Source organism: Macaca thibetana, chromosome 2 (assembly GCF_024542745.1).
Source record: "Macaca thibetana thibetana isolate TM-01 chromosome 2, ASM2454274v1, whole genome shotgun sequence".
NCBI classification, from domain to species: domain Eukaryota; kingdom Metazoa; phylum Chordata; class Mammalia; order Primates; family Cercopithecidae; genus Macaca; species Macaca thibetana.
In genome coordinates this window covers 108,074,695-108,099,990 of record NC_065579.1, presented here as the reverse complement: position 1 = coordinate 108,099,990, position 25,296 = coordinate 108,074,695, and the positions used below count along the sequence as shown (strand labels likewise).

General features: G+C 43.1%; 2 protein-coding genes across 16 annotated transcripts in view; one reads left to right on the top strand and one right to left on the bottom strand.

The window, feature by feature from the left end:
- TKT (transketolase) overlaps positions 1-25,296 on the top strand; it is a 643,634-nt gene that overhangs the window by 186,593 nt on the left and 431,745 nt on the right. The gene's annotated exons all lie outside the window — the stretch shown is intronic.
- Positions 1-25,296, bottom strand: part of CACNA1D (calcium voltage-gated channel subunit alpha1 D) — a 329,318-nt gene that overhangs the window by 125,710 nt on the left and 178,312 nt on the right. For 8 of the 15 annotated variants that reach the window (XM_050781055.1, XM_050781057.1, XM_050781058.1 and 5 more), the window contains exon 8: positions 20,375-20,478. In XM_050781055.1, coding sequence (XP_050637012.1) covers positions 20,375-20,478 — 104 coding nt within the window. Of the gene's footprint in view, positions 1-19,676; positions 19,781-20,374; positions 20,479-25,296 lie in introns of all 15 variants that reach the window. The other 7 variants (XM_050781052.1, XM_050781046.1, XM_050781059.1 and 4 more) reach the window with 1 other exon arrangement.

Sequence of the window (25,296 nt, the reverse complement as noted above, 5' to 3'; positions counted from 1 at the left end):
CAGCAGGCAACTTAAACCAAGATTTATTTTAAAGCAGAAGGAATCCATCATTCGAGGGAATGATGGGTTCAGGGTGGATTAATGTTTTATCTCTGAACCCAAAACCAAACTCATGACAATCAGCCTTAGAGAAATCAGGTTAATGCACCAAGTGCCTCACCAGGTCTTGGAAGGATGTGGGGCCCTGGAGAGAAGCGCAGGTAAACATCCGGACTGCAAATGAGATGACTTTTCCAGCTCACAGAAACCACCTCCGAGAAGGAGGTCACAACCAGGCCAGTGTGGAGCTCCCACATACTTAAAAAGGTCTTCCCGTTTATCCAGGCCCTTCCCATCCATTTCTCTCCTTGGTTATCAGGATGGCTCTGTGAGAAAAGTCACAGGTGGGGCACTCCAATTTTAGGAAGAAAAAGCCTTGGTTTGGAAAAGTGAAGTATATCGACCAAAGAAGCCACGCCTCTAGGAAGTACAGAGCTGGCACGGGGGCCAGCACTTCCGACCCCTGCCTTTATGCTCCCCCCACTACAACAGAGAAACCAGTAATCCCTCAGCCAGCAGAGACCCCACAGGCCAGGGTGGCACAGCCCACAGCCAGAGCACTGCCTCGCCCCAGCCGGGCAGACCCCCACCCAAGGCTAAGTCTGTGGAGACTGAAGCTTCCAACAGCCCCGTGGGGGCTGGGGGAACCCAGACCAGGGCTGCTGGACAACATCACCCCAGGCCGAGCAAGCCAGGGTCTGCCAGGCCCCTTCTGAGGCCCCTCACCCGCAGAAGGCACATCTGCACCCAGCCTCAGCTATCTGTGCTGCTGCCTTGGGTTGGACACTGCCCAGTCCCACGTCGCCTAGCACACCACTGTTAGGACCCCTCCCAACTTGTCACTGACTTACCCTTCCCCTACTCTTCAGTCTTGCCCTGTGCTCCGCAGCAGCAAGCTCTCCCACACCTGCAGCCTCTTCAAAGGGGTCCCACGTTCTTGTCACTTTGTGATCCCTGCAGCCCTTCCAGACCCAGCCTACTTCCAGGTTCATGTCCAGGGCAATACTCCCCCACCTTGGTATAAAAATCAATGAAAACCCTATCCTTTAAGGATGGTGCCAGTGGGCCACATACCCTCCTCCGAACCTCATTGTCCTCTGCTGCCCTTGAGAAGTGAGGACTTCCACTCCTGGCTCCCAGCCTGCTGCTCCATCCCACATTCTACAACCTCCCTGGGGTACTCCAACGGCCCCTGATGCCCTCACCCTAGTTTTCCAATTCCTCCACAAGTCTCCAATGACTATCTCTTCCATGCTACTTCAGCCACCCAATCTCACTGTCACACTGAACTTCATCTGCACCAAATTATAACTTCAAGCCTTCATTTCTCTGACCACAACCTTCTCTCATTCCAGCTGACTTCTTCAACTATTCCCACTAGAAATATTTTTAACCTCTCTGAAGTCTCCAGTCCACTGATGCCTTCATTTTTTCTGTTAGGTCTCTCCTTTCCTCCTTATTCGCCTTAAGTATCATGATCTGTCATCTCAGCAACATCCTTGCTAGCATCCTCAACAGTCTTCTAACTTTTTATGCATGCACAGCTAGCAAAATGCTCACAGCTAGCAGACCTCTCCTTTTCGATTCACAGTTAGCCAAAAGTGCAAAGCTTCCCTTTCTCCATGTCTGGGTAAGAACAGCCAAGCATGGCTACAGAAAGTCACACAATGGTACAGGCTGACATCAGAATAGACTCAAATCCAATAGGACCTCAATGCTACTGATCATCTACCTCGATTGTCTAGTCCTATCATTGCCTAATTCTATGCAACGACTGTTCTGAGCCTTTTCCACTCTTCTCAGACATACTTCACTGTCACCTACCCCCTCACCATCTGCAGTTAACCCTGCTTCCGGTTACAGAGAAATTAGGAATTTAGGCAGGAATACTCCCAGCTTCCCACTATCAAACCCAACTCATATCTGCCTCATCTCTTCCTCTCATTACAAAGAAAACATACCTTCTCTTAATATGGTCTCTGACATTTTAACAAATTGAGTTTTCCAATCCACGAACATACATTCTTCCATTTGTTGAGGTCTTTTTAAACTTCCTTCAGCAAACTTTTTTTTTTTTTTTTTTTTTTTTTTTGAGACGGAGTCTTGCTCTGTAGCCCGGGCTGGAGTCTCAGCTCACTGCAAGCTCACTGCAAGTCTCAGCTCACTGCAAGCTCCGCCTCCCGGGTTTATGCCATTCTCCTGCCTCAGCCTCCGGAGTAGCTGGGACTACAGGCGCCCGCCACCTCGCCCGGCTAGTTTTTTTTTTTTGTATTTTTAGTAGAGACGGGGTTTCACCGTGTTAGCCAGGATGGTCTCGATCTCCTGACCTCGTGATCCGCCCGTCTCGGCCTCCCAAAGCGCTGGGATTACAGGCTTGAGCCACCGCGCCCGGCCCAGCAAACTTTTACATAGAAGAGGTCTTATACATCTCTCATTAGATTTATTCCTAGGATCTTAATTTTTAAATTTTTTTGTATCTTCCATGTCTCTACATTTGGAACATATGGAAAACAGTCGTGATGGCTGTTCTTATGTCCTTTTCTGATAACTTTAACATCTGTGTGAGTTCTAGGTGGGTTTCAATTGATGGGGTCTTCTTACCATGGGTCACGTTTTCCTGCTTCTTTGCACACCTGGTAACCTTGATTGAATGCCAGGCATAAAAGCTTATTCAGTGCTAGATATTTCTGTATTCCTATCAATATTCCTGTGTTTTGTTCTGGAATGCAGCTAAGTCACTTGAATGAAACAGTTTGATCCTTTCAGGTCTTGCTTTAATGGTTAGGTTAGGTCAGCTCAGCCTGGAGCATCACTCAGTCTAGGGCTAATTATTCCTCAAGGCTGAGGCAACATCTTTTTGAGTAATTAACCCAGTGGTCCACCAGTGATGAGATCTTCCAGTCTGGCTGGAAAACAGACAATATTGGCTGGTAGGAACAGGCAATATTCCTGGACCCATGTGAATGATGAACACTTCTAAACTATTCAAAATATTTTGTCCTCAGTCTTGGGTAGTCTTCTCTTACACATGTGCTAAAACGTACTCTGAATACGTAGAAGTCCCTCTGTTCATCTCGAGTCCTCTGCAATTCACTCCTCCCTGGTACTCTGTCCTGCATACTCAAGCCACCTTGTTCTCCACAGACTATTAGCTTCATCTTTTCAACTCTGGGAGACCACAGGGCTTCCCCTGGGATCCCCCTCTGTGCACGTGGCCCAGGAGCTCTCTCAAGCCAGTAAGCTGGGACAACCATGGGCTTATTTCAAGCATTCCTGTGTCTCAGGGATCACTGTCCTTCATTGCCTAACATCCAGTGTCTGGAAAACCATTGTTTTAAAGATTGCCTCTATTTAGTTTTGTGGTTTCAGGTGGGAGGGTATATCCAGTTCTGTCACTCCATCTTCACTAGAGGCAGAGGTCTCTATTAATTCTATTTTAATGGTATTTTAAAATCACCTTTATCGAGGTACAAGACACATAAAATAAAACATATACAATTCAAAGTATACAGTTTGGCTAATGTTGACACCCATGTAAACAACGTCCCAGCCAAGATGTAGAAATTTTAAATAACACCCCTCCCCAAAAAAAGTTGCCTCATTCCACTTCCCAATCAACTCCACCTCTTACCCAGAAAACCAATGACCTGATTTCTGTCACTATAGATTAGTTCTACCTGTTCTAGAACTTCATATAAATATGTTCCTTTCTTTCTGGCTTCTTGCTTCTGAGTTTCATTGATAATGTATTAGTACTTCATTCTTTTTTATTGCTGAATATTCCAATGTGTGATTATACCACAATTTGCTTATTTACCTATTGATAGACATTTGAGTTTTTCTAGTTCCAGCTACTATGGATAAGGCTCTATGAGTGCTCATGTACCAGTCATTTTGTTGACATAGGTTTTCATTTCTCTCGAGCAAATACTAGAAATGGAATTGCTTGGCCATATGGTGAGTATATGTTTAACTTTATGAGACAATGACAAACTTTCCCAAAGTAGTTGTATCATTTTATGTTTCTATAAACAATGTATGAGCATATCAGTTACTCTGTACTTTTGATGACACTTGGAAATCATCTTTTTGATTTTAGCTATTGTACTATGTATGTAGCAGTTTCTTAACTTGCACTTCCCTGATGGTTAATGACATAGAACATCTTTAATGTGTACGTACTGGCTACTCATATACATTCTTTTGTAAAGTATGTTTTAAAATGTTTTGCCAATTTTTGAGTTGTTCTTCTATTATCTAGTTGTTAAGAGCTCTTCACATATTCTAGATACACAGATGTAAGTGTTGTATTTTCTCCCAGTGTGTTTCCCTTTAAATTTCTAGTTTTTGAAGAGTAGAAATCTATTTAGAAAATATTTTTATGTTTAGCTTTTTAATTAGATCTATGATTGATTTCAAGTTTAATGTTTGCATCTGGTATGACCTTTTTCTAGCACCTTCATCAAAAAGCAGTTGAACATACAAAGGAACTTCTGAATTTGTTATTCCATTCAGTTGTTTTAGTAATCTACCTTTATGTCAAATACTGTATTTATTACAGCTTTACAGTAAATCTTGAAATCAGCAGTGTAAGCCCTAGAGGTCATTTGCAATTATATATATTAGTTTTAGAATAAGCTTGTCAGTTTTTAAAACAAAGGCTATTGAGATTTATAAATGGGACAACATTGAATACATAGAGAAAAATGGACATCTTAACAATATTGAGTCTTTCAATCCATGAACATGGTATATCTTCATTTATTTAGAGCACTGTAATTTTACTAATCAGTGTTTTGCAGTTTTCAGTATAGAGGTCTTCCATATCTTTTCTTATATTCATTCCTAAGTATTAGGAATGCTATTGTAAATAATTTTTGATGGTATTGTAATTTTTTAAATTTCATTTTCAACACCTGCATCTTGTATATAGGAATAAAATGGAATTTTGTATACTGACTTTGTATCCTGTCACCCTGCTATACTCACTTATTAATTCTAGCAGGTTTTGGGTTCAATTATTGGGACTTTCTATGTAGACAATCATGTCTGTAAATAGAAATAGTTTTTTCTTTCTTTCCAATCTTTCTGCCTTTTATTTCTTTGTCTTACCTTCAGACTTTCAATAAAACATTGAATAAAAGAAGAGAGAAAAATGGTTACTTTGTTCCTAATCTTAAGAAGAAAACATTGTCTTTCACCAGTAAGTATGCTGTTATAGTTCTTTTTTCAGGCTGAAGTAGTTTTTGTATATTCTTAGTTTGCTGAGAGTTATTATAAATGGTTATAGAATATTGTTAGTAATGTTGCCTGCATTTACTGAGGTGATCATATGATTTCCCCTTTCATTCTATTAATATGGTAAATTATTTGACTTTCCAATGGTGAATCAATTGGTATTTCTGGCATAAATCCCACTTGGCCATGAGATATTATTCCTTTCATCCTGCTGTATTCTATTTGCTAATATTTGAGAATTTTTGTGTACAAATTAATGAAGGATACCGTTCTTTTTTTTTTTTTTTTTTTTGAGACGGAGTCTCGCTCTGTCCCCCAGGCTGGAGTGCAGTGGCCGGATCTCAGCTCACTGCAAGCTCTGCCTCTCAGGTTTACGCCATTCTCCTGCCTCAGCCTCCCAAGTAACTGGGACTACAGGCGCCCGCTAAGCTTACCGGGCTAAGATTTTGTATTTTTTAGTAGAGACGGGGTTTCACCGGGTTAGCCAGGATGGTCTCGATCTCCTGACCTTGTGATTCGCCCATCTCGGCCTCCCAAAGTGCTGGGATTACAGGCTTGAGCCACCGCGCCCAGCCAGGATATTGTTCTTATTATGTCTTCGTAAAGTTTTGGTATTGAGATTTTGGCCTCATGAGTTGGGAAATGCTCCCTCCAACTTTACTACCTGAAATAATTTCTAGGGATGGTATAATTTCTTTCTAAATTAGCTGACTTAATTCACTTTTGACCTCATCTAGGTCTCTAATTTTCTTTGAGAGAAGGTTTGCAATTCTGAATTCCATTTAAAAAGGCAAATATAAGACTCTCCCAATTTATTTCTTGGTAGGTTGCATATTTCAAGGAATTTGCCTGTTTCTCCTAAGTTACCAAATTTGTCATAAAACAGTTTATTCTCTTATTAATGTCTGTAATATCTGTGGTATCTCCCCTTTCATTTCTAAAACTGGTAATTTGCTCTTTTTCCTTTTTTGATTAGTTTTGTTAGAGATTTATCAATTTTTATTAAGCTTTCCAAATAACTTTATAATTTGTGTTTTCTATTTTATTTACTTCTGCTATTCTTTTTTCTACTTACCTTGGACTTATTTGGTCTTCTTTTTCTAGATTAGTAGATAGAAATGTAGATCACTGAATTTAAACCTTTCTTCCTTACTGATAGAGCTATAAATGTCCCTCTAAGCACTGCATTAGATGGATCATACAATTTCCCAGTTGGATTTTATCAGTTTCAAAATATTTTCTAATTTTTATTATTTTTTGAGTTATAGGTTATTTAATTTCCAAACATTTGGGAAGGTTTACAGACAGCTTGTTACTAACTTCTGTTTTAAATCTACTGCCATTAGAACAAAGATACTTTGTAAAATTTCAATTGTTCGAGATTTAATGAGACTTTAATGGCCAAGATATGGTCTATGTTGGTGAATGTTCCACGTGCTCTGAAAAGAATGTGTACTCCACAATTACTGAATATAGTATTTTGTAAATATCAATTAGGTCAAGTTGGCTGACAGTTATTAACCAATCTAAATATAATCTAGATATTATCTATACTTGCTGTTTTTAACCTAGCAATTATTGAGAGGGAATGATAAAATTTTTCATCTGTGTTTCTGGATTTATCAATTTCTCCACTTAATTTTAACAACTTTCGCTTCATGTACTTTCAAGCTGTATTTAGGTGCCAACACATTTAGGATCATTGTGTCTTCTTAATGAATTGACCTTTTCATGAGTATAAAATGTCTACCTCTGAAATGTCCCTATTTCTGGAAATGTTCCTTATGCTAAAGTTCAACTTGTGTGGATTAGTACAGTTCATCCATTTTTTTATTTTTAATCCATGTCTTTATAGCATCTTACATTTTTACTTGGTCTGACAATTTCTATCTTTTAACTAAAATGTTGTGCACATTTTCATCCAATGCAATTATTGATATAACTGGGTTTGTCTACCATCTCGTTGTTGGTACCATATGTTCTTTGCTCCTTTTTCTTCCTTTTCTGACTTATTTTGGATAATTTAGTACTATTTAATATTCCATTTTATCTCTTCTTTTTAGTAACCTTTTTAAGTCATTACTCTGGAGATTATCATATGCACCCCTTAAATTCTCACAGTCTACCATGAATTCATATTATTTCAAAATGTAATAACTTTATCACAGTGAAGCTCCATTTAACTTCCTTCTATCTTCTGTGTATGGTTATCCTATAATTTACTTTGACTTGTTCCAGTTCCCATAACACCTTGTTATTACTTTAAATTATCTTTTAGAAAATTTAGAAATGAGAAGAAATCTTTTATCTTTGTTTGCCATTTTGATGCCTTTTTCTTTCTTCTTCTTTTTTTTTTTTTTTTAAATGGAGTTTCGCTCTTGTTGCTGAGGCTGGAGTGCAGTGGTGCGACCTCAGCTCACCACAGCCTCCACCTCCCAGGTTCAAGCAATTCTCCTGCCTCAGCCTCCAGAGTAGCTAGGACCACAGGCATGTGCCACCACTCCCAGCTAATTTTTTTGTATTTTTAGTAGAGACAGGGTTTCTCCATGTTGGTCAGGCTGGTCTTGAACTCCTGACCTCAGGTGACCTGCCTGCCTCAGACTCCAAAAGTGCTGGGATTACAGGTGTGAGCCACCATGCCCAGCCATGCTCCTCATATTTAAAGTGGATATTTAACGTTTCTATCTGGTATTATTTTCTTCTAGCCTGAAGAACCTCCTTTAACATTTCTTAGAGTGCAAATTTGTTGGTGACCAATTCTTCGATTTTGTTTACCTGAAAGTTTTTCTATTTCCTTCTTTTGTGAAGGGTATTTTTGTTTCATACAGAATCATTTTTCCTTTCACCTCTTTGAAGATGTCACCCATTGCCCTATGACTTGCACTACATCTGCAAACAAGTAGATGCATATTCTTATTATTTTCTCCTGGTACGTAATGTGCCTTTTCCCATTTGCTTTCTTTTAAAATTCTCTGTATCTTTTACTTTCAGATATCTAAATTTGATGTGCTTAGCAGTGGTTCCCTTTGTGTTTCTACTGCTTGAGGTTTGTTGGGCCTCTTGGATCTATTAACTTAGCTTTCAATACTTGCAACATAATCAGCTTTATTTATCTTAAAATTTTTACTCAATCTCTTTCTTCTTCTTCTGTGACTCCAATTTCATATACATCAGATTGCTTATTGTTGTTTTAGAGATCACTAAGCCCTCACTGACTTTTTCTATAATGTCCAATCTACTTTTTTCAGATATTCTATTGTTTCTATTTACTACTGAGATTTACCTATTCCTTTATTATGTCCATCTTTTCCTTCAGTTCTTTTTTTTTTTTTTTTTTTTTTTTTTTTTTTTTTGAGACGGAGTCTAGCTCTGTCGCCCAGGCTGGAGTGCGGTGGCCGGATCTTGGCTCACTGCAAGCTCCGCCTCCCAGGTTTATGCCATTCTCCTGCCTCAGCCTCCCGAGTAGCTGGGACTACAGGTGCCCGCCACCTCGCCCGGCTAGTTTTTTTGTATTTTTTGGTAGAGACAGGGTTTCATTCACCGTGTTAGCCAGGATGGTCTCGATCTCCTGACCTCGTGATCCGCCCGCCTCGGCCTCCCAAAGTGCTGGGATTACACGCTTGAGCCACCGCGCCCGGCCTCTTTTCCTTCAGTTCTTTAAACGGGCTCATAGTAGACTTCAAAGTCTTCGATTATTAATTGCAACATCTGTCATCTTTTGTTTCTACTGAATTTTCCCTCCTTGATCATGAATACTTTCCTGCTTCTTTTCATGTCTTATAGTTTTTGGTCATGAGGAAAAACATCTTGGGAACGTCTGGGCTTTGGTCTCTTCCTTTAACGAATGTTGATTTTTGTTTTTTTGGCAGGTGTTTAATTTATTGGCCATTTCGCCTGATCCTTTTGAAACTCGTTTCTACGCTTTTTAAGTCAGGTCTAGAGTATCTTACTCAAGGGCTAAAGTAGCTCCAACCCTAAAGCCTGGCTTTTCTGAAGTCTCGGTACCCAATGTATTCAATTAGGTCCTTCCACTACAGCTGAGCAGAACCATGTACCTCCCAGCATGGAGTGATTTCCAACCACTTACAGCATTCTACTAGCTGTTCTCTACCTGACCTCAGTAAGTATCACCTGGCACAGAAGCAGCTTAGTGTATGGTCAGATTTCAGAGAACCTCTACTCTGATTACTGGAGCCCCTTCTCTGCATACTTCTCACCCATACTCTGCCCTGAAAATCCCAGCCATCTTAGCAGCCCTGAACTCTCTTCTTTGACCCCTCAGCAAGTGGACCATCGTTCTCTGCTGGGCTCTGCCTCTCTGCCATAATTCTAAAACTGTCTCCAGGCAGAAAGCCAGGACAATTGCAGTTTATCTCATGTGTTTCCCTTCTCGTAGGGATTGCAATCCTGTACATCCTATTTCCATTTTCTGAAAAGAGTTGCTTCCTATTTTTTGCCCAGTCTTTTATAGTTGTTTATGGTGAAAGGTCCAGTTTGGTAGCACTAGTATGTTGTGGCTGGAAGCAGATTATATGAGCCTTAAACTGGTCTCTCTACATCCATTTGTGTATCTATCCAATCTATTCATATTACTGCAGCCACAGTCAACATTTTATTAAGAATTTCAAACATCCATAAAAGTAGAAACAATTATACAATGAACACCCATATGCCTACCACCTAGATTCCATAATTAATACCTGCTATCTTTTCTTCTTCTTCTTTTTTAAGACAGGGTCTTACTCTGTTCCCCAGGCTGGAATGCAGAAGCATGATCACAGCTCACTGCAGCCTCAAACTCCTAGGCTCAAGCGATCCTCCTGCCTCAGCCTCCTGAGTAGCTGGGACTATAGGCACACCTAACTAAAAAGACTTTTTTTTTTTTTTTTTTTTTTCCCCCAGAGACAAAGTCTCGCTATGTGGCTCAGGCTGGTTTCAAACTCCTGGCCTCAAGCAACCCTTCCACCTCACCCTCCTGAATCGCTTGGATTACAGGTGCAACCCACAGCACCCAGTTGCTACATTTTCTTTATCACCTATCTCTGCATCCCCCAATAGATGCATAATCTATTAATTCATAATCTATTAATAGATGCATAATCTATTAATAGATGGATAATCTATTAATTCATCTTATCTTTTTGAAGGATTTTAAGGTAAGTTGAAGATATGAGAACAAAGCATAATTTTTAGAAAATGTAAATCTGAATCATACCACTCCCTGCTTAAAATTCATCCATGCATTCTCTTACCCTTCAGCTAATGACCAAAACCTGTGACACAGTCTAAACGTCCTATGTGACATAGACTGCCAGCCAGTCTCTCTCCTTTCATCTGCCTCCACCTCCAGCTCCCCCAGTTCCGGTCACCCTAGCTTCATTCAGTTCCTCCAGCATCCTCTGCTTCTTCCTACTGTATCTCCTTTCTGTGGGTTTTCCCTTGACTGGAATACCCTTGCCCCAGCCTCTTCTCCCACTTTGCCTGGATACGGTGACTACTCATTCTTCACTTCCAGGATGCTCCTACCCACTAAACTGACAGCAGTTGTGCCTGTTAAACCCTCTCACAGCACATGAACCTTTCTTTCAAAGCATTTACACAGGTTTGTAATTGTCATTTTGGCCTCCATCATTAGATATAAGCTTCTTGAAGAAAGAAACCATTTCATTCTACCGCTGTAACTGCAGTGCCTACACAGTGCCTATATCCCACCACTGTAACCCCAGTGCCTACATCCCACCACCATAACCCCAGTGCCTACACTCCACCACTGTAACCCCAGTGCCTACGCGGTGCCTACATCCCACCACCATAACCCCGGTGCCTACTTCCCACCACTGTAACCCCGGTGCCTACACTCCACCACTGTAACCCCAGTGCCTACATCCCACCACCATAACCCCGGTGCCTACTTCCCACCACTGTAACCCCAGTGCCTACACTCCACCACTGTAACCCCGGTGCCTACATCCCACCACCATAACCCCAGTGCCTACATCCCACCACTGTAACCCCAGTGCCTACACGGTGCCTACATCCCACCACCATAACCCCGGTGCCTACTTCCCACCACTGTAACCCCGGTGCCTACATCCCACCACCATAACCCCGGTGCCTACTTCCCACCACTGTAACCCCGGTGCCTACATCCCACCACTGTAACCCCGGTGCCTACATCCCACCACCATAACCCCGGTGCCTACTTCCCACCACTGTAACCCCGGTGCCTACATCCCACCACCATAACCCCGGTGCCTACTTCCCACCACTGTAACCCCGGTGCCTACATCCCACCACTGTAACCCCGGTGCCTACATCCCACCACCATAACCCCGGTGCCTACTTCCCACCACTGTAACCCCGGTGCCTACATCCCACCACCATAACCCCAGTGCCTACATCCCACCACTGTAACCCCGGTGCCTACGCGGTGCCTACATCCCACCACCATAACCCCGGTGCCTACACTCCACCACTGTAACCCCAGTGCCTACATCCCACCACCATAACCCCGGTGCCTACTTCCCACCACTGTAACCCCGGTGCCTACATCCCACCACCATAACCCCAGTGCCTACATCCCACCACTGTAACCCCGGTGCCTACGCGGTGCCTACATCCCACCACCATAACCCCGGTGCCTACACTCCACCACTGTAACCCCAGTGCCTACACGGTGCCTACATCCCACCACCATAACCCCGGTACCTACACTCCACCACTGTAATCCTGGTGCCTACCCGGTGCCTATATTCCACCACTGTAACCCCAGTGCCTAGCAGGGCACTTGGCGTACATCTACCACTTTGTAGGAACTGAAAAAAAAATTCATTAAATGAATAAGTCATTCTTAGGAAGAGAGAGGGAGAAAAAAGGATCCAGCAGGATTTTCTTATTCTTATTCGTCTGTTATATCAAATTCAACTGCCTCCAGGCCAAGCACAGTTGCCCTATTTCCAGACAGCTATGGAACAAAGTCATCCAGAAAGCCCTCCGAAGACAAAAATCCATAGTTCTCCAATGCTCTTCTAGCAGCCGATCTAAATTCTCATAAGACTGGGGATTTTTATGCTCATTTGCTTCTCAAAAATACAGCTCTGAATACCAAAGCTGTTTTGTTTTTTCCAGAGAAAATCTCTTTAATAAATGGTATCAATAAGGGCTTAAAACCAACACCTCATTCCATGCCTCTCATCTCACACACCAGGGCAGTAACAGTGACTCTCCTTTGCTCTGTAGCACTGTGGATGCTGTCTCATATGGGCGGAGGATAATTAGGGCTTGGGTGCATACATCTGTTGAAGTATTAAAACGAAATCCAGAAAAGGAACTGTTGAACTTTAACAGGGAAGAGTTCCCTACACTATAGATCCACTGGTCTTTGTATACCAAGCTGCCCTGCAATACCAATATTTGATCTCTGTAAAATCAATTTTACCATCCTGTAAAAGAATATTACACAAAAGAGAAAAGAAGCATAACGTTGACAGTAGTATCTTAGAGACAATCATCAATTTGTTTCTCACAAACCAAATTATTAAACTCCTAAACATCCTTTTCATTGTAAAAGTAATGGCAATTGTTAATGCCTCCAATTGAATAGGGAACACAGAAAAATTACGGCTTTAATTTCAACTATTAAGGTAGCAACAGCTTTATAAAGAACTGGGTCTGTGTATGAAAGCACTGTAATGAATTCTCTTCCCCTAGGATTTTAGATCAACAGATTCAACAGCCTCCCCTGCAACACTAATACCCTCAACAACCTCCCTCTTCTAACCTGCACATCAACAACCCAGAGCACAGGTGGAGGGGGAACTGCGGACAGAGCAGTCAACTCAGCACAGAGCTCTCCATCCACAAAACGAGCGTCCAGGAGGGCACATGTGGCCAGAGGTGCCTCCTGGGTCCTCAGAGGTCTTTCTGTACATTATAAAAAAAAGAACTTGGTCAGGAACAGATGATAGCCACAGCTGACAAGTGAGAGCTCTACTGAATCTGTTGCTAGTGCCTGGCTGCTGTCCACTGCTGTTGCCAGGGAAACAGACGTCAGCTTGATGGAAACAAGGATCAGCGAAAACTTTCACTTACCTCGTTTCCACTGATCCCGACAGCCATTTCTATGGAAACAGTAGCTGCGAGCCAGCGGCAGAGAGGTTACCACTCACTTGTTAATGTCAGGTGTGGCTACCAGCCTGTGCACTTCAGGTACCATGGTACCAACAGCACCAGGATCCAGCTGTCAGCTACCCCCAACAGCTGTTAACTCTGCAACAAGAAAGTTCAGTGTTCAAAAGTATATATAAATATTTAGCTAGGTTCTTTATTAGAAAAAGGAAATTTAGCACTCTCATTTAAAGCCAAATCGGAGCTTAGTTTCTTGTTCTACCAAAGCCAAGCCACGTGAGGGTACTGAAGGACCCTGAATCTTTCCGGCACCCTAACCTCAGCATTCAACCCCATCCACAATATTACTTCATGGTTCAGAAAAAGGGGCATCCAACTGTAAACAAATCTTTCACATATTAGCCTCTTCAAACCAAAGACAAACCCAGCTAAATGTGGGGAAGTACTTTGCTACAAGTAATCATTAAGCGTGTCTTTAGCTTAATCGTCACTACAACACACAGGAAGTTATTTTTTAATCATATGAACTATCTACAAAGAGTCCTCCACTGTCGCTTTTAGACTGGACTTCTGTGTGCCCTAGTAGCCACTGGCCAAAAATTCTCTGTTGGCCAAGATATGGAATTAACTATTACAGTGTGGTTTTATTCTGAATACGGTAACAAATCATACCGATATGCTGGCTACCCCAGGACCCCACTAACAACCTTTTCAATTTTGTAAGCAATTACCCTACTCTTTAACAATGCAGACACATCAGAGGTATATATATGTTGGAGGAAATTCAATTGTCCATTTTCTATCAGTAGATGCTGGTAAAGTGTTGAATGAGAGAAAAATCTTCTTTTTCTTTTTTTTTTTTTTTTTTTTTTTTTTTTTTTTTGTGAGACAGAATTTTGCTCTTGTTGCCCAGGCTGGAGTGCAATGGTGCAGTCTCGGCTCACCACAACCTCTGCCTCCCGGGTTCAAGTGATTCTCCTGCCTCAGCCTCCCAAGTAGCTGGGATTACAAGCATGTGCCACCATGCCTGGCGAATTTTTGTATTTTTAGTAGAGACAGGGTTTCACCACCTTAGTCAGGCTGGTCTCAAACTCCTGACCTCAGGTGATCCACCTGCCTCAGCCTCCCAAAGTGCTGGGATTACAGGCATGAGTCACTGTGCCCGGCCAAATGAGAGAAAAATCTAATCTCAGTCACGAAAAATGTATAAGAATGCCTATTCTCAGAGGATACGTCTCCACTTAGAAAATATTCACAAGTAATACAACTACTATCTATTGGTGTGTTTTGCCTCTTGAGCCGCCATTCAAGTAGAAGAAATCAGAGATTGTCTGGCTATTACTAGTATGAATTTAAATGGACCAAACCTGATTCCATTATGTAAAATTCTAGTACAGTCAGTCCACAGCGCACTGGCACCGGCACCATCTTCCCTCTTCACACTCTCCATCCCATGAATCTTTGCTTTAGGAAACCAAAGCTTCCTAAATGTAGCCATGCCTGAGTCTTTGTCTAGGCCCCTGGTATCCGATTAGCCAGAATGGAATGTAGGACGTGAGATTCAAAAAGATAAACTAGTTTGAAAATCGCCTTCAGTTTTCCATAATGCTTCGCTTCATCCATGTTCCCTTAAACTTCTAAAGATTAATAGGCATACAGTAATACAAAATTGGATTGATTTAAAATGATACCTGTGATCTCGTAGGATCTGGAACTTACTGGAACACCAAGAATACAAATTAATTTGTATTTGTATGATTTTGAATTTACAGACCTGGGCTGGGTTTACATTCAATTTTATATCATAAGAGTGGGTTTAATAACAACATTTATTGACTAACAATATACAAGATCTACTTAACAAAGTATTTCAAATATTTTTCATAAGATGTTGCCAAAACCAAAGGTTTGAATTCCTAAGCAGATTATAAATGATTTTAATCTATTCTTTGAAGCAAGCCCAGGAGGGGGTTTATGCAGTAATATCCTTTAGTCAGCAGTGCCTTATGTCATTATATATATAATAAAACATTTTTAAAATATAACTTGGGCTTTTCACTAACACAGACCTATCTTGGCCAGCTATTATTAATTAGTTTGAAAGGACTGAATTGATTCGCTTCTTGTCTTGCATCAAATCCAGGAAGAGATGCACCCCTTCCTGAACTACCATAATTTCAACGGGCCAAGCCTTCTACATTCTTCAGCCCACTGGGTCCTCACTGAACTTCACAAAGCTGGTACTGTGATGAGCTCCATTTCACAGATGAGGAAAGTAAGGCGCAAAGAGGTAAGTAACTTGCCCCAAATCTCACAACTGGAAAAGGTAGAACAAACATTCAAGACTTGGTTGTCTGATTCTAAAGCTGGTGTGCTTAACCACTACGTAATAGAAATGCCATTCCCCTCAATTTGTGCACAAAAACCTTGTCAAATATAACTTTAATAACAATGATTTAGGCCTGCATAATACTTTGCAGCTGACACAGTGCTTCCACATCCTCCAGAGCCACCCCTTCTTGGGTGACACTGAGTACAACACTGATGTGTGTGTAAAGTGTGGCCACCTGCTGGGATATCCAGAAAATGCTACACTCCAGAATTTCCAAAGAGTACCCTGCACTGTTCCCACCTAACCCAGTGAGGCGAGTGGGGGACATCCATGGATTTAAGATAAGAATATGTTAAATGAGAAAACCCCTTTATGTATTTTTAGAAGGACTTCTACAGTCATTAGCTGATTGAAAACCACCCCGTGTGGGAGACGGCAAGACAGGATATCTCTGACATCCTGAAGGACAAAGAGACTAAGGCTCAGGGTAACTCAGTGAAGTCCCAGAGTGAACGTGGGGCCCCGGCAGGACAGAATCTAAGTCTTCCAGCCCACTTCCTGGGGGTTGGAGCCACATCTTGGGAGCCTAGGGCATCCCCCATCTTGCAAGCTCAGACACCCCCACCATAGGTGGATGGCTGGTGGCAGGTGGGTCCTAAAATGGAGAAGGAGGCAGAGTCAACCAGCTTACCGCCCATGACCCTGGGAACCTAGCATGATTCTAAAGATGAAAACCTCAAAAGGGGGTTCAATGAACAATTTGAAAAGTGAAAAATTGCCAAGCTTCTAGAAGGCCACGTGTAATATATCTGAATTGCAGACTTAAAGAAGACATTCTTTCCGATTCTTGGTCATAATGGGAGCATATCCTCAATGACAACTTAAGGTTAAATTGCAACATTAGTCATAGACATTCTCAGCCCCTCCCACAGAATACTGTGACGAGAGATGGAAGTATTCATCTATGTTCATGCATGGCTGCATAGGGTTTACAGTTCATAAACTTCATACTTACCCTGAGGGAAAAAAGACTATGTTATAAAACCAAAGATTTTCCCAAATCATCAACACTTTGCAAATAAACACCAAATCCAATGTGCAAATTAACGTCTGTTCAAGAATACAATAGGATGGCATGGCCACACACATGAAGGAGCCAAGGAGCAGAAACAGATACAGGTATTTCCACATGGCTGACAGACTTGAAGACACACAGCACCATCTAACATTTCCTCATGAGAAGGCAATCACATGGTCTCGACCAGCCTTTTTAAAATGAGGGCGTTTTAATTCAGTGCTTAGGGGATTACATTTGTGTTGGTCTGACAGTCCCCCGAGGTCTATGCAACATAAATTGTCTTCCTCTCAACATTTATATCCTTCTGGTTTGGCAGTACCTCTCTAGTGCTCCCTTAAAAAATTATGAAGACTCTTGAGGCTAACATTTAAAAAATAATAATAATTTCCTTTAACAACAACAAAAATATCAATGGGAAAGTAAGAGGGGAGTAGCAGGCAGAGAGGGAAGGCGGTTGCTGGGGGGGCGGAGGTGGAGGCATGCCAGCCCCTCGTCAGTCTCCAGGGGAGATGCCTCCTCATCTCTCCAGGGCAGCTCACAGAGCCTCTGGGTCTGCACCTCTATTGAACATGTGCCCTCCTGCACTGCTTCAAAATAGGCTACCCCATGAGATAATGAATGCCTACGCACAAGGCCGCTGTCTGTGTCTGAGATATCTTGGCACCCCTGGCCTCTGGACCAGAGCCGGGCACTCTACAGGATCTCAGGAAATACTGGCCAAATCAGGAACACAGCTGCGAGGCTGTGCTTTGCAGACATGGTTCTGTCTTTACCCAAACCAGCCCTAGCAGAGGCCTTCTGGGGGAGTAGACAGGAGGTCGTGGGCAGCCCCTAGGGGTCTGAGCACAACACACACTGACAGTTAGAATTGCTGGGAAGTCTCGGGTTTTTCTTTTATAATTTCATGTGTCATTTCCAGTCTCCTTCATAAGGGATCTAAGTTTTGTTTTGATGAAAAAATATTTTTTTAAAAAAATTATTTTCCCTCAAAATATATTTGAGTAAACCGGTTGTTCCATGAAGGAGTGTACCTTTTTTATCCTCCAGCTTTGGGTACCTCCCACGGAGGTGCAGGTTTAACCCCCATTTGTGATAGTGGGAAGCCCCGCCTCCCATCTTTTTCTCTTTTCTTTTTTTAAGCACCTCACGATCTGGCTCCTGCCTCTGCTTCATCATGCCTGCTGGGGCAATGGTTCCCGCCTGGGGAAGCTAAAAGATAAGGCATGTCACCGGCACTGTTCAAATTAGTGGTTTCCATGGCCTCCGTCAGTTTAGCTGGGTTTGGGAGACATGAGGCGCCAAGGAATTCACAGCAGGATTGCTGCTGACCTTGTACAGGAAGCTCCTGTGGCAAAATCAAACACGATGTTATTTCTCCAGGAATAGACACCACCCTCACATGTCCAACCCTAGCCTAAGGCCGCTGAGGTTTACTAGGAGAAAGACACTTCTCACGTTGAGGTGAAAGGGCCTGAGGCTTGAGGAACCACTCATCTACAGGAGGTGGCTCAGGCAGGGGAGGGTTATGTGGCCCCCGCCACCACCTCTCTCTCTGGGGGGCAGTGGCCCCTGGGGCCATCTCTACATAGGGACTTCCGGTGACAGTGTGCATCCCTGGTGTGGAACTGACTACATTCAATCCAGGGCACGGAAGATGCAGAAAGGAAGCCAAGATGGATAGAATGCACTCGGCTTTCTGCTCTGGAAAAGGCAGTGTTTCCAAAAATGCGATTACAGCCTTTTCACTAACTCAGCATACATGAAGACATCATTTCCCCGAGATACAGCCTCGGAAAGAGCAAGATAAAGTGAGTGAGGAAGAGATAAACTCGCCTGGAATCAAATCCATCAACACTGCTTCCTGAGGGTGCCTGGGCGCAGCGCAGTGACAGAGGCTCCTCTGGGAGACATGGGCCCCTCTTGGGCCTCCTGGTATCCTGCCTGCCCCCCACATCCTGGCAATGGCTATATAAAGGAGCTGACTGTGAGAGAGCCAGACAGCCCCCGGCTCCCTTCTCTGTAGCACCCCACCTTCTGGGGGTGTCTGAGAGGCGGTATGGATGCAGGGCTGACCACAAGGGTTCTGGGATGGCATCTCCAGCTACAGGCAAGGCACAGCCTGCAACATAAGGAGTCCCCTTTCCAGGCCAGTCTCTACTACAGCCTCTTTGTGAAGAGTCAATCCATAGAGAGGAAGTGATAAACACGTAAACTTCAAAAACGGTGACTGAATGATGCGGTCTCTGTAAGGCCATGGGAAACGTGTGCACAAAAGTCGATCATCACTCTGCATTGAGAGAAGGATTCTATAGGTTATGGTTAAAACTGAATCACAGGGACAGTTCTCACAGTGACAGCACTAGAAAACCAAGCTAATAATCCCAATCTGAGGAAGATTTTGAAACTGTACAGTATTTATGTGCTTGAGGCTTATTTCTCCTTCACAGTAAAATCTAAAACTCCCCTGGAAGTATTTATAATGCACTGTGGTGACCTAAAGGGGCCAGGTTATGTACTAATAGACACAAAATTACAAGGGACGAAAGCCTCTTTCCTGGGGAGACCAAGGCTGGAATTCCTTTAACTCACTTGTAATCGACCTCTACACATTCACATACTAACACGACTGGCTTCGGGGGAACGTTTTCATTAAATTAACAGTGTTTGGCAAGCATCGGAAACACAGAATCTCACAGACAGAAACAGGGAGAAAGAATCACAGTTCAATCCAAAAGCAACACACTGAGGGGCCATCAGAGTCCAAACACATGCAGAGAAGCTGTCAGGGAGCAGCTGGGAGACACGCAGAGTTGCCTCACACGTGGCAGCAGGAGAAGGTGAAACACGGATCCAACTGCTTACCCACTAAGGACACCAAGAACCAGGTTAAGGACGAAAAATGAGCCAAGGATGATGAGACTAACAAAATACACCCATGGCCATTCCCATCCTATCGCATCATTTACCTGTAAAATGTAAGGAGATCAGTTATCAGTTACCCATTTGCTAAAGAGCAGAGCCCCAGTTGCAGCTGCCAGACCTCTCAGTGCTTTGCTGAAGGTTAGTGCTCCTAGGACAGGGACTGGGCCTAGGCCCTTCCTTTTTTTTTTTCTTTTTTTTTTTTCCTGCAAATAAGGACAAGCTCAGCTGCTGAAATCTACAAATGGGGCCTACCAAAAGCCCACCCAATCCAGCTCATTTTGCAACCATTTTATAACAATTAATCTGCATTCTATTTGGATCCAGACAAATAAAGCAATTATAAATGTATCTCATTTTAGAACAGACAAAAAAGGGCAAGCAATGGAAATTGTTTAAATCTCAAGCAACAATGCTGATTAATTTCTGGTCAATAATCGTTCTATAGTTCTCCTTCATGAAGCCTGGTGAGGTTCCAGGAAACAGCTTGATTTGGGAAGCCTCAGCAGAAAAGAAAGCATCTCAGAGGACACATAAAATGTCTGGCAACCCCTCTTGGCGGCCCTCATCCAGCAAAGCCTGTGTGGTCTTGGCAACTGTCCTCAGGACTCTGCTTTCAAGATGAAAGAGGTGTAGCTTACCCGCTCAATACACCAAGTACAAGATTTAGTACGAAAAATGACCCAAAGATGACGAGACTGACAAAATACACCCAGGGCAATTCAAATCCCATAGCATCATTCATCTGCAAGAAATAAGATGGTCTCATAGGAGTGGGTTAGTAAGAGAATTCAGTAAGGAGAGAGGGTCACATTAGAGATAGCATTCTATACATTTAATTAAACTTTACTTAGATTTAAATCAGAAACAACAGTAACCAAATCAGAGACAACAGCAGCCAACACACATTCATCACATATTCCCAATACACACACACACATACAGACAGACACACACACACACACACACACACACACACATACACACAGAGTTATCAAGGCTTTCAAGCCGAATAATAGCAGATTTTGGCCCCAGGAAGGAAAATCAGCTGGGATTTGGCTTTTTCTTACAGGAAACTGTCTTGATACGTGATTTTCAGGAAAGGTCTTGGTAGAGGACAAAACTAGTGCTTAGCTAGAACCTATTTTCTATACTGCCCAAGATTTTAGACTTTGTGTTTAAAATTTGTGATGGTGGAAAAGTCTTAATTATAGAGACAAACTTGCACCATTTGACTCTATAAACTCTTTTTAAAAACTCCTAAAATAACCTTCTACTGGAAGCCAACCTACCCAAGGAAACCAAACCCACTTTACATCTGGATTATCTGCAACCTGTGAGTGCAAACAAAATGAATGCAGCAAAACGAATGCAAAAAAGAATTTTTTCAAGGTCAACTAGCTGACATATAGTCAGGAGCTCTTTGCAGAATGGGCTTTTTCTTTTTTTTGAGACGGAGTCTCACTCTGTCGCCCAGGCTGGAGTGCAGTGGCCGGATCTCAGCTCACTGCAAGCTCCGCCTCCCGGGTTTAGGCCATTCTCCTGCCTCAGCCTCCCAAGTAGCTGGGACTACAGGCGCCCGCCACCTCGCCCGGCTAGTTTTTTGTATTTTTTAGTAGAGACGGGGTTTCACCCTGTTAGCCAGGATGGTCTCGATCTCCTGACCTCATGATCCGCCCGTCTCGGCCTCCCAAAGTGCTGGGATTACAGGCTTGAGCCACCGCGCCTGGCCGGAATGGGCTTTTTCTTAGCTGAACCCACAGAAAGGAGAAGCAGCCCTTATTCTCCACACTTAGCTTTGATCTAGATGACCCCCTTGGGAGACTGGCTCCAGCTGTGAGCTGACTGGGTTTCGAGGTGAAAGGGTGTGGCCTGAGGAACCCATTCCCCTACTCCTGGACAAGCTCATGCTGCACACTCAGACACAGTCTTCCTGGCAGATCCCGCCAAGAGAAGCCAGAACAAACAGGTGCTTTAAGGATCACAGCTGGATGGAACTTTCCACCAGCACAGGTCAGTGTTAAATTCAGCAAACACCTTTCCCAGGAAGGAGGTGTTAAGGACCAGTCAGGGGACAGAATGGATGACCCAAGGTATGACCCCGCCATAACACCCAGAATTTCCAGCCAATAGGAATTGCGAACAGTCTGGATAGAGCCATCTCTCTTGCCTTGCAGGTGCAAGCCCTCAGGGTGTTAAGCCTGTGCTTTTTTGCACATGATCTGGCTCCAGGTTTTAGCTTTATAGAATGAGGCTCGTGCACTTCACAATGTTTGCCTCATGCAGAAGCCAAATAGGGAAAGTGAACATTAAAAAAAATTACCTAACATCTGTTGCTGAAGTCTAGGGAGAGGGCATTAAATCCCTTATGAAACACCCGTTTGGCCACATGAAAACTGATGTGCTTAACAGAACTCATATCAGTCTGCACATCTTACATTGGCAATTAGAGTAATGAACGAGCCTGGGCCGTGGCTGCAATTGTTGATCTAATTAAGTTGGATAAACTAATTTCAACAGGAAGGCAGAGGGTAATTCATCCAGAGCAACTATACCACTAAACTTACTGAAAACCCCATAGATGAAGAAGACACTGGCTGCCTGGTGTGGTGGCCTGTGCCTGGCCTGGGTCAGCACCTGAGACAGAGCCCCATCTGGGCTTGTTTCCCTCTGGGTTGGAACAGAGGTGCATGCAGCAGGGGAGAACGTGCCCATCAAGGTGACAGGAGGGCGGACAGGTCCAGGGCTCCCATCAGGAAACCTCACTCTTCCGTGACCCCAGCAACCGTCATCTGCTTAGCCATCTGCTTCACCAACCCTCCTTCAGGCCTCAGTCTGCTGTTCCAGAGAATGGCTCTAGTAACGGCTGTCTTCTCCACTTAGGAGGGACAATTTTCCTTTAAAAAATTTAAAACCCTTTAATTTCTTGGGAGTAGGTGTTCATCAGATTCACATTTGCTCACATCAGAAGTATCACTTGGAATGACAGTTGAGGCCTGGAGGGAAAGGCTGGAGTTGAACACAGTCCCCTGGAGATTCCAAATCTCGAAGTCAGAAGGTGGGGCAAAAGAGACAAGCTTCAGCTCTGAGAGCCAGTCTTGCTCCCAGTGAACCCTTCTCAATCCAAGTCCCTTTGCAGAGCCAAGCATTTCTTAGATCTTAACATATACAAAAGAAAAATCAGAACATGCACGCTGTTCCCAAAAATACCCACATGAAAATAAAGACTGCTTGGGATTTTGCCTATATGGTCTTTATCAACAATGAAGAAACTGGCTTCCACTGAAGGACTTCAATTTAGATAAATTTTTTAAAATCTTGTATCAAAGTCATCAAGGGGTGTCATCTGGTGCCCAGGAGTTTTCTTTTTAGCTTCAGTTTTCCTTCTTTTAGAAGGCTGAAATGGGCCAGGTGCAGTGGCTCATGCCTGTAATCCCAACACTTTGGGAGGCCAAGGCAGGCGGATCACCTGAGGTTGGGAGTTCAAGACCAGTCTGGCCAACATGGTGAAACCCGTCTCTATTAAAAATACAAAAATTAGCTGGACGTGGTAGCAAGTACCTGTAATCCCAGCTACTTGGGAGCTGGAACCCCAGAGGCAGGGGTTGTAGTGAGCTGAGATCATGCCATTGCACTCCAGCCTGGGCGACAGAGCAAAACTCCATCTCAAAAAAATTAAACAAAATAAAAATAAAAGGCTGAAATGCATATTCATGTCTCAAGTTATAGACCAATGCAAGGCTGTTTTTCTAGCTGCTGAAAACACTTCTGGAAAGTTGGTATACTGGTTTTAACTCCCCAGAGCATGCAATAAGAAAAAGGCAAGCCCTCGGCTGGTTATTGAGAAACTTCCTAGGTGCCCTGGATGAAGGAGATTGTCAGCTTGACCATGAGTACTTCTTGTGAAGGTCTGACAGCCAGCACCTCTGTAGGAGTGTGCACTGAGAAAAGAGCTCAGTGCTAAAGCAAGACACCAGAAATTATCTGGATAGCTGTCTCCTGAAACCAATACTTTTTATTTCCCACATTTAAAAACAACTTCTTTCAATTGAAGGGAAAAAAATTTCCTCCAAGTTGAAGAGAAAAATCAAATCATGTAAGTTTAATTCTGCATCTTGAGAAGCCCAGAGAGGTTCCATGACCTACTCCAGGTCACACAACCAGCCTAAACAAGCACTCTTCCCCTGCCCTACACCCTGCTGCCTCTGTGAGCAACAAACACTTACATGTGGGTCAAACAACAGCTCAGTTATATTTATGGAACTCACTTTATCAAAGAACTCTACCATAGGTTTCTTTCCGCCAGAACTTAATGATCCCACTTCCCACACATCCAAATAGTCCTGTTCTAAGTGTGCCTTTCTACATATTGGACCCACCCGTAATTCCCTTCTCAAGACCCTGCCAGACATTTTCCAGACGCTAGGGAGAAGCAAGGCATAAATGAGCTTGAGAAAGCTGACTGAATATAAACTTGACTCGATGCAAAACAATGCCCTGCAAAGACTTTGTCTACCATATGTAAACACCTAAAGGATTCAGAAATGTGCTTGTAGTCAATATTTAAAATCTAATCTCTTTTTATCTCCCAAGATGTTCCCTTTATGCCCTAGTTGTGGATAAAAATAGATATTCAAACATGGCACATCTACACTAATGAGGCAATATGCCTGGTACACTTGAAGGATGATGCCCATCACTTGTGTTTATTGAGTGCCTGCTCGGTGCCAGGCACCGTGCTGGGCAGGGATGTCCTGCTACGTATCACAGTGGTGTGGCTTCCAGCTGACTGTGGCCCATGAAATATTAGGAAGGCTTGGTTCCTTGGCCCCTGCCTGTCTCTATGATGAGCTAATAAATACAATCAACAGGTAATTAAAAACAATCCTGATGTGTTTCAGAGAGTAAGATCTTACAGAACAGTCGGGAAGACATTACTTAGCTGCCCCCTAGTGTTCTGGAAGCATTCATAAACTGCTGACAGGTGGAAGAATGCCAAGGAAAGAGTGCTGGGTTCTAGTCTAGGCCAGTGGGTTCCCATAGCATGACCCGCAGGCCAAATCCAGCTTGCTGTCTGCTTTTATATGGCCTCAAGCTAAAAGTGATTTTTACAGTTTAAAATGGTTGGTGGAGGAAAAAATCAAAAACAAAATATTTCATGACACAGAGAAGTCACACAAAATTCAATTTCAGGGTCCATAAATGAAGTCTGATTAGAATAAAGCCACATCCATGTGCTGATGTATTGCCCATGGCTGCTTCCTAGCTATAGTGGCAGGGCTGAATAGTTGCCAAGGTGACCATGGAGCCTGCAAGACCAAATACATTTTCTATTTGGCCCCTTATAAAAAGATTTGCAGACCTCTGTTCTAGATCAAGGACCACAACCATTTGCTGTAGAACCCAGGGAATGTTCCATGGTCTCTACTCCACTGTCTCCATCTTCAAGATCCCAGATCTTCTATAAAGGGATATAGACTGGGATAAAGTTTATAAACGACTTGAGATCCTCCACCAGAATAAAAATGCTGTGTAATTCATGGAGAATGCAATTATACTGTCA